Consider the following 19398-nt stretch of genomic DNA (forward strand, 5'->3'; position numbering starts at 1 on the left):
CAGGTGCCCTCCAGGTGGAGGCGGTGTAGAACAAGCAGAGCAGCTGGTTTCTGAAGGTTTTTCGTGGAATAAGAAGATGAAGAAGCAGTGATGAAGCTGTTGTTGATGTGAAGATATAATGTTTGAGTGTGTGTGTTGTGACAGCAGTTTGTTGATGAGTGTAAAAAAGACTGAGTCCCGCTGTATTACTCAGGCTGCACTACAGCGTCTATTCACAGGCGCGATCCCACTACTGAGCGGCACGGGGGCTTTGACCTGCTCCGTTTCCGACCTGGGCCGATGCACCCCTCCTTAGACGACCTGGTGGTCCCGGGCTCCCCCAGGAGCACCATATCGATACCGAACTTAGTGCGGACACCCGATCGGCATAGTCCGCTGCAGCTCAGATCTCCTGAGCTCAAACGATCCGCCAGCCTCAGCCTCCCGGTAGCTTGGATTACAGGCGCGCGCCACCGCACCCGGCGACAAACACGCTCACTCACAGGGTTTTTGACTTGGACTAACGTGACGTCATCGTGGAGCGTGCGGCAGCGGCTGCTAGTGGTGGAAAATAAAACTGCAGCTGCAGTGACGAAGGCTGATCCTGGAACAACTCTTACTGCTGAAGCTCTACAGTGATGTAACTACACATGAATTTATTCTGAGTCAATCAACAAGAGCCAGAACTATTAAAAAACAAACAAATCTTTATGTATCACTTGTCCAAGTCAACGTCATGTCCATCTCATTCATCATCTTCCTGAGATTAATTTTACATTATTATTATTAACTTATTGTGGTATAGTATTATATACTGTATAAACAAAACGTTATCACTTAGCCTAACACTTACCTCTTAGAGTTTTACAGTAAGACAGAGCTGTTTTGAAACTTTGTAATAAGTCAAGTATTATTATTATTGTATTATTACTCACGTGAAGGGTTTGCTTTATCCAGTGTGTTCTTGTTCTTATAAACTCCCTGTGAGCAACTTGAGTCCTCATCAAACATCTAGTGGGCATTAAGAAGAGTAGAGAGGCCTATTCAAATTGTTCACTTTTCTAATTTGATTAGATTCTTAATATTGTTTTTTAACAAAATGTTTTGTAAAATAATATGATTGCTCTTGTAATGTGATTACTTTTGCAATATACGTAAAGTGACAATAGATGCGGTTTTTTTGCTTTAACTTATCAATATGACGTAAATGTTGGTTGCACAATGTAATGGCTATAGAGTAATGACACTAGTTTACACTGTGCAATTCTGTCTGCCACCTCGTACGATCTCCCGGGAAAATTAAGACTCGACTTACGGCACAAAGGAAGTGCGTCAACAACTGCGCAAACAAAACAGAAAGAGGATAGCGCTTTTACCATTCTTTTTATATATCCATGGCTTTTACATAAGGTGTTGTAAACTTGTTGTATAATTGTTTCAACAATGTTTGCCCGAAACAATACTCAAACTATGTTATTAATCAATATACAATTATGACAATTTCACTTTACCTCTTCAGTGAACATGCTTCACTAGAATAAAACTATCACCACAAAAACACTGATGAAGGTGAAAGTGTTCAGTGTGGTTGGTGTAGTTGCAGGTGTCCTCCAGGTGGAGGCGGTGTAGAACAAGCAGAGCAGCTGGTTTCTGAAGGTTTTTCGTGGAATAAGAAGACGAAGAAGCAGTGATGAAGCTGTTGTTGATGTGAAGATATAATGTTTGAGTGTGTGTGTTGTGACAGCAGTTTGTTGATGAGTGTAAAAAAGACTGAGTCCCGCTGTATTACTCAGGCTGCACTACAGCGTCTATTCACAGGCGCGATCCCACTACTGAGCGGCACGGGGGCTTTGACCTGCTCCGTTTCCGACCTGGGCCGATGCACCCCTCCTTAGACGACCTGGTGGTCCCGGGCTCCCCCAGGAGCACCATATCGATACCGAACTTAGTGCGGACACCCGATCGGCATAGTCCGCTGCAGCTCAGATCTCCTGAGCTCAAACGATCCGCCAGCCTCAGCCTCCCGGTAGCTTGGATTACAGGCGCGCGCCACCGCACCCGGCGACAAACATACTCACTCACAGGGTTTTTGACTTGGACTAATGTGACGTCACTACTTTGGGAAGGTATGTGTCAAAGCTTCTGATGAAAGTCCATCAAATAAACATTAAGTGACCTAGTTTCAGGTGATGCAGGGGCTCATTTACTCCAAGCTCTTCATCATTAAAAGCTAAAGCCTAGTTTTTTAAAAACGTTTTTATTTTGTGTTTTGTGTTTTTTATGATGTTGATTGGTGATGTAATGTGATGTAATAATCAAAACCCCTCAAAGTCAGACCTACTGACATACATAGTACCCCTATATACTATATACCAACATGAATGAATGCTGTTTCAAAGCTTTCTTTACACAGCCAGAAATATGAATATGAAGGTAATATGAAATATTCATTATGTGTCTTATTTAATCATAGAATGTAACTCTCATGCCAGGCTGCTCAAACACCCAAATTCCCACAAAAGATAAGGACAAGAACATGACCTCAGTGTCCATAGATAGATAGATAGATAGATAGATAAAGTGTAATTGTAATATCTAATCAGCAACAGCTATCCCAACTAAAATCCACCGGGGGTTTTGGTGTGTCTGCCAAGTGTAACGTTGTGTTGAGTGGTTGGATGTGAAGGCTTGGGATGAGGGTCAGAGGGGAGCATGAGAGGGGCTTTGGCACCCCGCTACGGTCTAACAGAGAGAGTGCATTGTTCTCTGACCTAAATTTCTTGACCTGGAACTGCAGAAAAAAAAGGTCAGAATGAATGGGACTCGGCAACATGTCTTCACTCTCCACTGCGCCACACTCGCTGGTCAGACCATGACATCATCCAACTGTCAAACAACATTTTCTGACAAATAGCCCCTCTGAAAAGAGCATAGTAGTCAAGATTAAAACCTAGAGCTGCAACCAGCATTGTGACATATCTGGTCTCAGTTTTCCCGAAACCCTAGAAAATCATGGCAATCCATCGGACTGTTATGAGAGATTACTGGTAAAACATCCAGGGGAGTTTTGGTGCCAATCTGACTCTAAACCCAGATTCCTGATGTCATATATCATATCAAACAATACATTGAGTTAATTCTCAAATATTTTGCCTCAAGCAACATTTTCATTATTAAAATAAAAAAGAGGCCTGCTGTTTTATTTGAATGATAAAAATCATTTTGTATAACCCTTTTTAAACAACTCTGATGATTTCCAGTTTAAGACTGTCCATCTCCGCACCTGTTCGTGAAGAAACAAGTCCATTACATTTGCTTTTCTAAAGTGCTTAAACTATTAGTATTAATACAGTAAGTGGTGGTTCAAGGTTGCCCTTGTTGTCTCCTGAAAAATAATTTCCTTATATTAATAAAGTCACCACCCTGCCAGACACAAATAACTATAACATCAGTTCCATTCAAGAGGCGCTTTCAGCCATACAGCCATATTTTAACATGCACATGAGAAGAAACACTTATATTATACACATAATTTCTGTATTTTTCCTGGCATTATCCATGCCTTCCAGTTCTAACATGTCCTGTCATTACAGTCACTGTTATTCCCTGCTGGTCCAGTACCAGTCCTCAGTCAGTTTCCACCATTCTCACCTGACCCTCATACCTCTTAACCAGCCACTCAAACACGAACCTGCACACAAACACTAGTTAACTGCCTGATTGTCAGTGTCGTTTCATGTCTGTGCTCCAGCTATATGTGCCCCTTTTCTTGCCTTCACCAACTGCCTGCCTATTGCTGACTTCTGGCCTGAACATAGACCAAACTTCACTTTTATCTCTCTTGCTCCGCCTTTGAGTTTTTGCCTTTGAGTCCACACTTGCTCACTCTAAACCACATTTAGATGTGATAGAGAGACACATTGATGTCGCTGTCTTTGGCCGGCAGTGCTCATCAGCATCTCAAACACATCCAGTGGCATCATCGCATTTATGGGTGTGTCTCAGCGAGGTCCCACTTGTCATTTTTTTCTGTGCTCAGGAGCTCGTCTCGGCACGTAGAAGAAGAGGAGGAGGAGGGAGCAGATAAATCTCATTCTCTTTTTCATCACACTGACTTCATTCTTCACAGCCCTTTGATGAGACAGAGGAGCAAACCTGGGTGGAGCCTGGAGATTTACGGCCGACAGAAGCATGCAGGCCATTAAAGCCCAGCGCCCTGCTAATGAACCGTCAGTGCAATCACACCGAGAGGAGTACAGTATGTATAGAGCTCATCGATCCAGTGTCATCCTTAGGGACGTGTAAGCTGTAGTCTGACCCTGTCACATCTAAGGACAACAAGATTCATCTTTATTTTCTAATCAAAACTCATGTTGGATTATATGGGGTTGTATGTCTCATCTCACACAACATGTTATTGTGTTATGGTTAAGGTACTCAGTCAGAGCAGAAATCTAATTCAACAGATGAAACACTGCTGAGTAGCAATTACTAGATCAGAGTTTGGGAGTCATCTGCAAAATAGCAACAAACTGATCCCTGCATGGTGTGAATGAATGCATCGTGCTGCCACCTCCCCCAGCACACACACACACAACATCATTATTCCTTTTACCCCCCCTGGGTATTGACGTGCAGCCGGCAGCCCCAGCTGTTGCCTGCTGATGCAGAGCTCCAAACTGTGCAGCGTGTAGTCATCAGAGTGGTGGCGTCTCATGGGAGAGCAGAGATGAGGGCTGTAATTAGCGGGGAAACAGGCCAGCGGCAAGCCGAGTGTTCCTGTGGGGCCCCTGGAGGCCTCAGGGGACTTCAAGACGCGTGGCTAACCTGTGGGGCACTACCTGTGGCTTTTCGTGCGGAGTCAAAGCGTAACATATAACAAAGTGCTACCTAAAGCGATGACAACAAGCATGTTTTACAGACAGTACAGAGGTGAATATGGATCTGCTCTCAATATCAGAGCAAGGGGAGATAATATTAATAACCGATTTGGGATCTTAATAACCACAAAGAACTAAATGTTCTTTATATCACAAAAATATTCAGATTACAAAAGTAATCAGATTACATTACATTAAAGCCATTAAATTGAAGTAGAACTACATTGTTGCCATCACCAATTAAGAGGCAGAAACAGATTTATTCTCTTCATTATCTTATGGAGTTATAATTATTTATAACTGATATGATTGTTGTAATATATTGTGTTGTCGTGTGTAATGTCTGCTCTGGCAAAAAGGACCTGAGCACATGAAAAGGCTGTCCATACACGTGCCTGAGTGGGGCACCCACATCTGAGCAATTTGACCTGTTTTCCAAATGTTTGTAGTATTCAACCTGAATATGTTAAGATAAGATAAATGTGTTAATATGTTTATGTATTTTCATTATGTGTTTTGGACATAAGTAGTCATTTTATGGTGGTTTTGACATTAATTGGATAATTAGTTGAAGATTTAGTGTAATGAGAGGGAAATGTATTACAATGGGATTAAATTTAAACATGAAATTACCTTTTGCACTTAAAATGCCACCTAAAATGAGCTTATTATTTTTATAGCAGTTAAAATTTAGTGGAGCTAAAACAAGTCAATTTATCAATTAATAAAATGACAGAAAATTAATTTGCAACAATTTCCCAGCTTTTCTCTGTTCTACATCATCTTAAATTAAATATCTTTGGGTTTTGTACCGTCTGTCGGACAGAACAATAAATTTACAGTAAAGATGTCACTTTAAATTGTGATGGACATTCATTTTCTGGCATTTTCTGGACTAAACAATTAATCGATCAATTGAATAATTGATAGATGAATCAATATTGAAAGTAATTGTCAAACCTTGACATTCTTTATACATAAAGTGTAGTTATGCCCTTTTTTCATTAAATGTAATCCTAGTTTGAGTTGTCTTAGGTATTTTATTTTATTTCATTTTCTCATCATTCCAGTTGCAATTTTCTTGACCATCAGAAAAAGCTCACCAAATGTCTTGTTACCCATACACTGTCAGCATGTACAATAATAAATTACTTGTGTGTGTGTGTGTGTGTGATGCACCCCCTGTCTGTGTCTGCGTGCGCTGGTGTGTGCAGGTGTATGACGGCTGCTTATGCTCCATCTGCGTCTGCTGCTGATGAGTAAAGCCATGAAATAGATCCAGCTGGAGATGTGCAGAGGAGACCGAGGCCCCCTGGGAAATCATCCACACCTCCACCAGCACCGTGTCAACTTCTTTAGCACCCCAGAGAGCTATCAATAAGTGGGTAATTGAATTTTAAGCACAAACACTGCCGTCAAATGAGCGTGGAGAGGGAGTGTGTGATGGGGGGATGTTTAGCTGTGTGAACATGGTGAGGCTGTCATACGGCCCTCTGGGGGTTCGGGCAGGAAGGATGAATGTTTAATCCATTAAATAACAATTACAGCCTGTGATGGTCCAGAGTGGCTGGTGGAAGGAGGGAGGGAGGCAACATGGCCGAACTGCTCACATGCCTGAAAATGAGTTGCATCACTGGCTTCAACAGCACGCACATACAGACTAAATGAATGATGTGCTTTGGGGGAAAATGTGGGGGATTTAACAACCTTGAGGGGATTTATGTGTGTTCTACACATGGAGGGTTTTTCTAAGGCTGGTTCCAGTATTTTTAGACTTATTATATTTAAATTGAATGACTTTGACATTTGGCTTAAAGTCACTGTAACAATTGGATGACAACACATGAATCACTCAACACAGTGTTTAGATGACTAGTTAACCCATCACTAATGTCCTCCAAAAGCTTTTAATGGATTAATCAATTAACCAAAACAGTAAAGAATTATGTGGTCTACTAATTAAAGGAAAAATACAGACAATTATTTTCAGTTAGTGAATTGAGTTTTTAAGTAGTTGTTGTTTTTCCTCGAGGAGATCAAGTTGAGAAATGTCCTGTCCTGTTTCAATAAAACTTACAAAAAATATATAATTAAACAACTAACTCAATGGATAAAATATGAGTGAAAATGAGATTTTAGTTCGTGGTTATAAGTGCTTTCTTGATATTGAAGCAACCTTGAAAAATCAGCACACACAGTCAAAAAGTAGAAGCTAATTTCAGTGTCCTCTGAACTCATTTGTAAACAAACAATATGCTGATGACATCCTGATTTAAATCAAAAGGTGATGCCAATATTTTATTCAGTCAACAAAAGAAAAATCACTTTTAAGAAACAGCTTGTGAGAGTAAAAAACAGGCTCTTGTCTTAAGAGTCAGAAGTGAACAGATGTTTGGAGAGATTACATTTCCACTCCGACTGTAAATTAACTATGTGGACTGAATGATAAAATCATTTTCTGGAGTCTGAGGCTGCAAGTGGGAGGAAAACACAAGCTATCAATCCCAGGCAAGTCATACAATTAAGGAAAATTGAATCAAATGATATCAAAAGTAACCCTTACACATGAATCAAAAGAGGTCTAGTCTTTCATAAGGTCAAAGCTAATTGAAAGGATGACCCCTTGGCTTACGTTTTTGATCATTGTTCACATGCTCTCTCTTTTAAATGTATCATCAAATATGGTTCACATTCATGTGTTCACAGATTTTCTTTTTTCAAATCATCCGGCATGAAGCAGTAGCCACGAGAGACATGTTTTATTGACTCTCAGTAAATCCACAGAGCACAGATCTGAATCAGACATGAAACTAAGAGATATTTGGGGATTAGAAGATTAGTAACATTTAACCTCCTAAGACCTGGCATCCACATGCGTGGACATCACATTTTGGGTTATACCATAATACTTAATTCTGCTTATATGGAAATTCAAAATTGTCCCCGTATGAGGAACCACATCATGTCAACAGATGATGCTTAGTTTTTATACTTATCAGGTCCCAATAAGCCCAAATAGCAAAGAGAAATTAAGATAGAGCTTGGGTCTTAGGAGGTTAAAGGCGTGACAGTGGGCTAAAAATAGGAAATGAGGTAAGTGGTCTCGCATGTTTTGCACATAAAATCCATCACGGTGCTCAAGATACATAAAATAATAAAATAGTAATTTTGCATTGCTTGATCACTGTAGCATAAAAAGTGTGTGACTTCACCCTCCCTCTATGCACACACACACACACACACACACACACACACACAGCTCCCTGGACGCAGTGTCTCAGTGTGATCGTTAAGTTGCACTTGTGATCCAAAACGAGTTTGCTAGCTGTGGTTTTCTCATGCTGCTCACACAATGGCCTGTATATGGGAGCTGCCTGGTGACATTGCTTAATTAGGCGAAGAGTTGATTCATTTGCACTAATTGACAGCTAATTAAAGGAGTGAGGGCACATCGAATTGACGTTCCTCTGAGCGGAGAGGCCTTGACTGCAGGAGATGTTAGGAGAGAGGGAATTATGAAATATTGAGTTTTCTGGGTGCCACCTGCTATTAGAAGTGGCCTCAAACATATGGACCAGTCTGTGTGTGTGTGTGTGTGTGTGTGTGTGCTTGGTTAAACAGGCTCATTTCAGTGCTGAAAAGCAGCCTGTAGAGCCCAGCAGCTTGTGGTTAAAAGTTTTCTTTAGCTGCAAGAAAAAAAGAAAGTGAATCTTATGATGATGATGATAATAATAAGTTCAGTTCAGAGAAAACAAAGCATTTGAAACAAGTTACGGACTGAGACAACATAAAAGGGGAGGATCATTCAGTGTCTTGTCTTTTGCTGTTTTGCAGAGAAAGTGACGCAACAGATCAGTTTACATCAACATGAATGCTGTATATTATTTCATGTAGTATAGTGTAGAGTTAATATAGGGTTTCGCCAAACTCCACTATGGATTTAATAAAATAAAAACAAAAAGCATGGATTTCAAATTTAAAGCTGCAGAGATTTAAGCAACAGAGCAGATTTCAACTCCACATTTTAAAGCTGCACTAATCAGTATTTTTATGTTAACAATGTGTGTGACGTGAAAGGGGCCTTTCGTAGTGACAAAGTTTCCATCAGCATGCAGACATCAAGGGTAATCCAACATAATAAGATTATTTTCTTGCCGTACATTAAACCAGAAGATAATATGAAGTCAATTTTTGATGCAGGTCCTGTAAAGAAACGTCGCTGCCCCTGAGTCCCTTGTTTTCAACACGTTGGCAGCTTTCCAGGTTTGGGACGCTGTCACAGGAGGTTAACACAAGTTGTCTGGAGTTTGAGGGCCAAACAGTGAAGGTCCTGAGTGAGTCAACTCCAATTTCTCCTCTTCTGCGGGATGAGGACAACGCTCTCTGCAGGAGACCAAGAACAGGCAGTCTTCATGTCTGCTGGTGCTGCCCGTGTGAATCCAAAAAAGACAATTAGGGGCTTATTAGGGTCTTGGGGAGTCCGCTAGCCTGCTCGGCCCCGGCTCTGAGCCGCTGCCATAGCTCAAAACAGTCAGGGGCATTGTCTCACCTAATTACGTTGAAACCAGAGGCCCCTTTTTTGTGTTGCCACTGCCATGCCTGTCCGATTCCCTTCTCCTGCCTAACTGCTAGCCCCTGTCCACTGTGGAAGTGTGCTAATTAGACAAGAAATGGGCCCAAGTAATTTATGTCAATTCTAGTTACGAGCAGCCACAATGAGGTGTATTATTTTGTCAAGAAAGTTTTGGTGTTGGGGGGGGGGGGGCTCTCTCCCACATTTCACAAAGTATTTTCCTCATTATGCCAATAACACATCTGCACATGGGACAGGGGAATGTGGCACACTCGGCAAGTCAGAGTCCCCGACAAACTTCAGAGCATAAATAGATGCACTCATACAGAAATGGAGACTATAGAACGGCAATGGCATGAAGTTATTGCCCTAATTAATGCTTTGTGCCCACGGAGCAAACTGTTGAATCACCAGTGGCACATTGTTAGGCTTGTGAGAGCCTTTTGTTTTCTTCACCTTAATAGGATGTTTTGATCAACGGCTGTTTGGTGACCTGGCTCGTCTTCTTAAATGCCGAGCTCTGGGAAACGGCAATTAGCTAGATTAGAGGAGCCATTTCTGGAGCCTCGAACAAAGACAAAGACGGCTCAGACGGAAAAGAGCTGGTTCAGAAACTCATTAATGGCCCAGACTGTTGTAATAATATATTTGTGAATGAATTATCAATTGTTTTAATTATAGCGATATGTTCCATAATGCATAATTTATATATATATAAGACTCTACTGGAGTTACTTATCGCCTGTCTCCTTCAGTGATCCAGCTCATCATGGTGTTAAATTTCTTTTGCATTATGGTTAAAATTGAGTTTCTAAAATTGTCTATTGATGTCAGAGACAAAAGTTTTTAATCACAAGCTCAGTCTGTATACTCCTTTTTACATCTCAGTAGTTCACTATATCAGCTGCTTTAAACTTGACTCAACAATTTTGTTTTATGGAAATGTTCTCTGACTGGAATACAGAAGGCTCCCTGCAGGTTTCATCAAAGTCTCTAAAACTAACCCAGCAGAACTACATTAAGCTGTAGGTTTCATGGCTTCGTAGTGCCTCATGGAACCAAATGATTTATGCTTCAGGGAGTGATTAAAAGAATACCACATCTGTGGAGGGATTCAATCATGTTACACATATTAAATATAGCAAAGCAAAATACATGCATTCCACATGACACTGTCTCATAACTGGTCCTTAAATTAGCATCATTTATTTCAACCTACATTATAACAAGTTGCTGGTACACGGGATGTGTTTGTGTTTAGATAAAGACATTATTGCAGCATGTACAGTCACAGCCAGACTGAAAGTATTTTAAACTGTTTAAAAATGACTGATATCAGAAAATAAAGGGGGGAAAATTGAAGCGTAGTAATTTATGAATGTGCAAACTTACAGTTGTATGTCCAAAAAGAGGTTAAAATGTATGTTTTTACACAAAGTTTGGAATTTAAAAAGCCAATAAATCATTACAGTTACAGTATTTAGGTTAATATTCATGTTTGTCCTGAATATGAGGATCATTTAATTTGTGCTTCTTCTCTCTTTGTGTGACGTCCTGACTTCAGATTTTGTGTTTTCCTGAACACAGATGTTTGGAATAAGACAGAGATGAAGCTCGAGTCGAGGTGCTTCATGTCCAGATAGTGTGATGCAAAAATGCGTGGAAGGATGTGATTCATGGACATCATCTGCACGTGTGGTGTGTGTGTGTGTGTGTGTGTGTGATGTAGAAACCTCATTAGCATAGCTATTGGTATGGCATTGATCTCTTCATTCACCTCTAATGAAATGTCTCTCTAATAGCTTCTCATGAGATGCTGAAGGTAATTTAAGTCGCTTCACTCTCTCCAGCTCCTCACAACAGCTGGGCCTTTTCATTTGTTTAATTTTTGTTATTATTTATTTTTAGAACATCAAATAAGGGACACTTTTTCCATCCCAGTGAAGATTTGATTTTAATCTACAATTTCGCACAAACAAATAAAGAGCAAATCATTTACTGAAGCAATGTCATAAACTAAATAACAGTTAATCGTGACAGACTCTATTTTTTTTTTTTACGTGATATGTATTTTATTCCCTTCACATTCAGGCCTACAGTCTCTCTTCCTGCAGAGCAACAGGGAGCCTAATAGTTGACCTGCCCGGGGTGAAGCCACATCTCTTGATCATACCTCAGATTACAAACACTAAATCTGTTGTGGGTTTGACCGCCGCTGACAGCCTGACGCACGGCTGCCAAACGGCCCCGCCGGAACCACCTCTTTATTTATTTATTCATCACCACATGTCCCAGTGAGACGACTGTATCTCCGCTTCCATCGCGCGCGTCCACGCATCTCCATAAACTCTCGTCTGCGTAATTATCCGTCCAGATGTCCAAAAGTGTGCCGCAAATTACCTCCGAACGATTGAAAACTCCGACAATAATTGACTAATAGCTGATTAGACAGGATTATAGGTTTGTGCAAACGGAAGGGGGAAAAAAACGAGAGTATTTTCACTTCATTTCACAATTCAGTGGCTTTGAATTTGAGGTTTAATGCTGTGATAAAGGAGTGTGAAGAGAAGCTGCACGTGATTTCCCCTGACGTCCTCGATGTCTTCGCTCTTACTTTCAAAATCGGATTCACGCGCTGAAACATTTGTGTAACTTTGAGTCACAGCTTTTTGTTTCTGGCTATAGATACTTGAACCTCAGGAGGTGTAAATCAGCTGCTTTATTGTTCGCTCCTCTGTTTGTCTCCTCATATTTAATTGCCACCCGCCAGTGCCCTAAATACCCTGAACTGGGATATTGTGTTCTTCATCGTGTGACCCGTCAAAGAATAAAAAAAACGCTTAATAACCTATCAACAGATGCGCAGACTGCCACCAAAGACAAAGCGTTTAGTGCGCAAACCTAATTAGAATATGCAAATCCCAGTATGGGTTTATATGGGACGTTGGAGAGCACGAGGCTGGTGGCGGACCAATCAGTTTGTTGTCCTCCTAACAGGAAGCTGAATTGATGAATTCACTGATAGAGAAATTGGCTTATGTGAGTTTATGAGTGCTGTTTTTAATTTGACCACTGAAAGTACAACGTGACCTGTGCTCAGTGTGGTTTATGTTGAAGGATAAGCTTTGTTATTGGCGTATTTGTTGGAAAATATTAAAATACAGACAGCTGAGTTATGAGGAAGAACTCTTTTAAATTGCATAATTATAGCTGCCTTCTACTGTCGCGTGTGCCTTTTGTTGAATCAAACGATATTTTTTTAAGGGCAGAAATCATAAATAAATGAAGTTGTTTTTATTGTTTAATAGGTATAATATCAAAATAACTTTGTACTTCTACGTACATCATTGTAATTATATAAATAAAATATAAAGCGTGCAGGACTTAGAATAAATGTGTTTTATTTAGCAGTGAATTTTGGTTTTCAATCATTTTGGTTCCCCACTACTACGTTTCAACAAAGGCGTCGTTTGAATGAGGACAAACGTGCTGCAAATTAAGCTGATTTTCCTCGACTTGAGGGATTTATCCGGCTGATTGGATCTGAGTGACGAGCCGGCGACTCCCGGAGTTACAGTGAAAGTAAGAAGAGCATTAAATCACTCTAAAACTCCGATAAGATTTAACTTTAACAAAAGAGAGAGGGGGTGACAGTGTTTTTAGAGTCAGGACCAAAACACACCCCAATTCAGAAAGAAATTAAACCATAAATCTCTTAGTGTTTCTAATATGTATGCGCTGAACTGTGACATGAATATGAATTTCTGGTACCAAACAGAAGATGAAGCTTTTTCTGCATTGATGGTAGTCTATACGGTCACCAGCTGGAAGAGATTAGACCACTTGTTATAATTTGTCACTTACAGACAAGTCATCCACATCTTCAGCAATTTCCTGGCAAAAAGGCAAATATGAGTTATTTTGTCACATGTGGTTGCCAGAGGTTGTGTTATCTGCTTTGATGAAGCTTCGCGGAGCTGATAGTAACTTCACTGTGAGTCTCTCCCCTCTTGTGATTGGCTGCCGCCTGTTGCCTGTTGGATAAAAAGCGCAGCAGAGAGGCGGACAGGGAGATACAGAAGCAGCATCACAGGGCTCATTGCACCAGGGACTCTGGCAGGGAGCAGAGAACAACAAGTGGAACCGCACCGCCATGACAGGGAAGGAGGGAGTTGTGCTTTCAGACACTGAGAATAAACAGAAACCCGCCTCACAAACCAGCGTGAACCACGGGGGACCCCAGCAGCCGCCTCCAGTCTGGAAGATGGCCCCCACGGTGCACCGGCGCACCGGCTTTGGGATCCAAGAGCTGCTCGGCCTCAACAAGGAACCGCCGGCGGCCCCGAGGCGGCCGCTGGAGGCTCTGCCGCACAGGGCGCACGTCCTGGCCGCTAGGTCGGCCCTCGGACACGGGGGTCTCGGGGTCGGTATGGGTTTGCTGGGACCAGAGGGAATACACTCGTTTTACAGCCAGCCGGCCTTTCTGGAGGTGCTGTCAGAGGCGCAAAATGTGCACCTGCAGCCGCTGCACAGAGCGGCGCACATGGACACACAGATGGATGCGCAGCACTCCGCCAGCTCCGGTGAGTGTTTCCCACCAACCAGTGAGGCCCGTTAAACCTGCCGACATGTTTCTGATGCCCGATGAGAACAACTGCAGGATGTTTCAAAGTACACCTGTTTAACATTTAGCTCATGTGTTTATTAGAAGAGTGAACAGCAGAAGTGTCTTGCACAAAAATGACAAGAGGTCGACAAAAAAGTGTCAAAGGCCTCGCGCCCTGCGATCGAATAATAATGACGGGAGAGATTAAAGTCACTTACAAAGTTAAAAAAGCTTTTGTTTTCTAAATGGGGAAAGATTGACACAAATGTGTGAGGGTCTTACAAAAATGTTTTTAAACTTAATTTAGTCCATTCTATTAGTATTTGTTTGTTGTTTATTTTTCTATTATTTGGGACAAATCCGCGCTGAAGACCCAGTATGCAGACGTAACCATTTTACAACAAGAAAGCGGACTTTTTTGAAAGACCATCTACCTTTCTTTCATGTATTGTGCAATTTAGATATAATGAATGTTAATTAATTAATTAATGTCATGTATTATTATCATTATTATTCATATACATTCCTGTAATTGTTGCAGTTGTCTTCGTACTTAGAGTTGCTCACTGATGTGTTTCCTCAGATTCTGATGACATGAGTCTCTCCTCCGGCGACCAGAAGTTCTCCAAATCATCTCTGAGTCAGAGCAAGAAAAGAAAGAAAAGACGGCACAGGTAAAACAAAAAACTCAACAAATGGAAAACAAGATTATGGAATGATCTAGTATTTTAAATTTTTTTTTAAACGGATGATTTGTCGTTGTGTCACATATTAGGCCTTTTATATCGAAAAGGCTACTTTCGTTTGGTGTCATCAGCGATAAAAAACCGAAACAAAAAAAACACCATTTATTTCCTGTAATTACACGTGTGTGATGCTCATAATATGGTTTCATATTTAAAATATATTAAATTCCTCATTGTAATAACTAAAATCCTCGTGATTTCCTCTCTACTGTCTGTTAAAATACAGTTTTATTTTTCGTTAACAATAATAACGAATATGTGTGAGAAAGAAATCACATGGCCTATTTTTGTTTTTTAGATGCCTTTTTTAAACAAAGAAAAAATGATGGTAATTGTGCCTTCATAAAAGAAAAAAACGACTATTTCTCATTTTATCTTGATTTGATGTTAAAATTGATTCGTTTTTATTTTTCTATTTCAGTTGCAGAATCAAATTATACAAAACTGAACAAATGTGGAAATATAAAATGAGTTTACGAAGAAATCCAAAGAATAAATGGATATCTATTCTCATACATTCCTCTTTTTCTTTTATTTGCAGAACCATTTTCACCTCCTATCAGCTGGAGGAGCTGGAGAAGGCGTTTAACGAAGCTCACTATCCAGATGTTTACGCCCGAGAAATGCTTTCCATGAAGACCGAGCTACCAGAGGACAGAATACAGGTGTGTTAGTGTGTGTATTAATGTCTGTGCAGGATGCAGAAATGTAGCATGAATGCTCTGTTATCATCTTAAATTTCAAATCCTGTAAATGCTTTAATCATTTTGTTTTAAGAGGGGCAATAAGACAAGTCAAATAATTAAGATATCTCCTGCAATGGAAGCTTCTTTAACATTAAGTTAAAATCACTTGCAATCATATGACATACCAGAAAGGAAGCTTATATAAGGTGATGAAAACAACAAAATGAGATATTTAGGTAAAGTCACCATTCAGCTGCTCCATCATCCTCCTCACAATGCCTTCTGCTTTCACATTAGCAGCCAATTCACCCTCTCAGTGTAATTAGTTAATTGAGGAGAACTTATCACCTCTTTTCCCGGCGAGAGACGGGCCGCAGCCCTGAAATGAAATGATAACTACATAGAAATTAATTAGCGCAGGTCAGCGGCTGAGCAGAGGCCTCCGCCTGGCTGCTGTGAGCATTTTAATTTCCCGTGATATTTGAGCGCCTGTCTCCCATCGATCGGGCCTGGAAATTAACTTATTTTTCAATCAGCCTCTGCGCCCCCAGGGTCACCTCTCTCAGGAAGCACTTCACACAGACACACACACACACACACACACACACACACACACACACACACACACACAGTCATGCACACTCACACCATCGCTGTCAAAAAGCATGATTGCTCATCTGAGGCCCATCTTTTTATGAGATGGAGGTTATCATCAGATCTACCTGAATAGCTTTCCAGGCTCGGCTTTGATCGTTTTTAATTCCAGGTCTGCAAAATACACACACGCGCACACACACACACACACACACACACACACACACACACACATACACACAGTCCCTACAATCTCATCCTGCCTCCTCGGCCATTTTAGGATGCTCATTTTTTCCCTGTTTTCCTCATCCATATTCACAAGCTTGCCGAGGCTATTACAAGGTCTGGCTGGGTGGAAATCAATTCAGGCACTTGAGGAGCCAGAGGGAGAATAATGCACATGCACACACACACACACACACACACACACACAGAAACTGACAGAAGATATTCTATAAACGAAGCCATGAAAAATATAATTATTAACCACTGAATGTTAGGACTTGTGTTTTACAAACCTATTTAGTGCAGCACACTTACATTTTTAGTCCATAACAGACACTCAAATTTAAGTCAAGATGGAAATGAGCTCTCAAAATCAGTCTTCTTCTTTAACAACCTTTTTTTTTTTTTTAGTTTAAGCCACCAGTAGATGTCATTGTTACACTGATATTTATCTTCAGCAATGACTTTGGATTGTCACAACATCAAACAACAAGGAGGAGTTAAAGAAGCTTAAGATTCCCTCCAGGTTTTTCACAAGAGTCCAATTACCTTGTTAAGATCTTTCGAAATTACTACTCCAATTAATATGTAAATATTGTTAAATCTAATCCTCATCTGACCTTCATCTCTCCAGGTGTGGTTTCAGAACCGCAGGGCCAAGTGGAGGAAGAGGGAGAAGTGTTGGGGTCGCAGCAGCGTGATGGCAGAGTACGGCCTGTACGGAGCCATGGTCCGTCACTCCATCCCACTGCCTGAGTCCATCCTCAAGTCGGCCAAGGAGGGCATCACGGACTCTTACGCCCCGTGGCTACTAGGTGAGCTGTTGCAGAAATATGTCTGTTACATGTCAAATGGGAGAATTTTAGATCACTGAAGACACGAGGTGTGAATAATGTAACTAAAGATGGCTGAATTCCATTTAGCTGCTTCAGTTTCAGGGTCCTGGTATTGTGCATGCTGGCTCACTGTCATACTGTCATGGCTTACTGGGACAATTTGTACAAGAGGACAGTAAAAGTCATGCATATTCTACCTTTTAATATCAATATTGAGGCTCATTATGTGAAAAGTTACCTCTCTTCTTTGGCTGACAGAGATGCTCTGTCTGATGCAGATAAAAATGCAGCTTTTGTTGACATAAACACATTTTGTTTTAGTTTTTTAGTTTGTGTCATTGAGTTTGAAACAGGGATTAAGATGTATTCTAACAACAGGAAGTGAGAGCTAAGCCTGGCTCACGTTAGGAGCCAATAAAAGTGTCAGCATGTCAATAGGAGGTAGCGGGCGATACAGTGATAATCCTACTTAATCAGGACAGATTAGCCCAAATCTCCCCTCTCACCTCATGTCAATTGATTAGTTAAAATCAATTAGGTGACTCTAACTGAATAAGAGGTCCGATCCATCTATCTATCCCCTTCATTCTCTTTCACACTTTATTTCAATGTCAAACACCTCCATACATACATAATTTCATGCATTGGTGCTCTATCTCAGTGAGATTTTTACCATTCTAGATTTGAAATCACCTAAATGCATCAATACTACACCAGTAAACACTAAGACGAGGATACTTACAAGACAAAAGTCCTCATCGTGATGTTATCTAACCCTCCTCTGTCCTTCCCCTTCAGGTATGCACAAGAAGTCAGGTGAAACCTCACACACCTCTCCCGGAAAGCCCTGCAGCCTGACACCACCACCACCAACAACACAGGAGAAACCAGTGGACATTGTGATGGAGGAAGAGAAGGAGAAACAGATGAAAGACACTAACTTGCCCATTTCTAAAGAGGAACTGAGGGAGAACAGTATTGCCGCACTGCGAGCAAAGGCGCAGCAGCACAGCGCCAAGATGCTCGGGACAGTTTCTGACAGGAAAAGCGGCCACGTAACACATAAAGAGGACGCTGAGGACAAGACGACGGAGCAGGAAACAGCAGAGGTGGAGAAGAGTAACTGAAAAAGGGCTGCAGGATACAGACTGATGGCGAAATACCTGCAGAGTGGAGTTTGAAAACATTTCAGAGGCAGAAGTCTTGTTTAATTGGTTGAGTTGAACCTCAGTGCATGTGGAGGCACCCATGAGCTCGTTAGACTGCTGATCAAATATTATAATTATAGATAAACATATCTTAAGCTTACCTGTCGGGTAACTTCTGCTCTGAATAAAGGGCCTTTGGCTCCAACGATTTGAGGTTCATTAACTCAACCAATGTGATTATTTCTTCCTCACTGCTCTTAGAAATATTTGTACCGCAAACTACACGATACCTTTTCATGTCACCTTCTGTAGGAGACTTAAAAGGAGGCTTAAGCACGGAAATGTTTCCTCAACATTTACTGCAGATGTTTTGATATGGAGCTGCGTTAAAAAAATATATATTTATTTTCTTTAAAATAGATTGTTAACCTGTACAGTTCTGTGACATGGCAGCTACTTTATGCAACAGTGTGGATAAAGAAGCCTCCTTTCAACAATAAGGAGATGACTGTGACCTCTGACCTCCCTGTGATGACTTATTTCAGTAACTGAAAAGCACACAATTGGTATCAAGTCCTGTGAAAAGGTTTCAAGCCTGAATCTTTTTCTTTCAGCTATTGCAACATTTGTGATGTACATACTGAACATTAATTATCTGTGTTTGTCTCTGTGTAAATGTAACTGTAGCCTCATTAAACGTTACTTATATTTAAAGAAGCTCAGGTGTATTTTGCTTATTGTTACTTCACCTGGATGTTTGAGCTTCACTGTGCAGAATGATGTTTGACACTAAAAGGCTGTTTTCACATTCATCTGCTGAAGGGGGAAAGTTTCTCTGTGCTCACTTTAAATCACAGTTTAAGAGAACTTAAACTCAAACTGAGCATCACTTTGTGACATCACAAGAAACCTATCTTGTGTCCAGTAGTTAAACGTTTAAAATGAAAAATATTTGCTTATTCATGAATAAGCTCAAATCAAAAACAAATTGTGGGGGAAAAAACATCAAAAGCTATTATTCAAAACATGTTTGGAGGGGATCTTTAAACAACAAAATCCTACATGTTGCACAAACGGAAACCTCTCCTTTCTTTTGCAACTGATGTTGAAATCCAGTCATCAAGC

General features: G+C 40.8%; 1 protein-coding gene across 1 annotated transcript; it reads left to right on the forward strand.

The window, feature by feature from the left end:
• Nucleotides 1–13585: 13585 nt before the first annotated feature.
• On the forward strand, nucleotides 13586–18252 carry LOC139302623 (visual system homeobox 2-like). Its single transcript, XM_070926324.1, has 5 exons — nucleotides 13586–14015; nucleotides 14622–14712; nucleotides 15326–15449; nucleotides 16924–17104; nucleotides 17924–18252. Exons 1-5 carry the CDS (start codon nucleotides 13586–13588, stop codon nucleotides 18250–18252), a joined length of 1155 nt encoding a protein of 384 aa, XP_070782425.1.
• Nucleotides 18253–19398: the final 1146 nt, after the last annotated feature.

The sequence above is a fragment of the Enoplosus armatus genome, chromosome 19, assembly GCF_043641665.1.
Source record: "Enoplosus armatus isolate fEnoArm2 chromosome 19, fEnoArm2.hap1, whole genome shotgun sequence".
Classification (NCBI taxonomy): Eukaryota; Metazoa; Chordata; class Actinopteri; order Centrarchiformes; family Enoplosidae; genus Enoplosus; species Enoplosus armatus.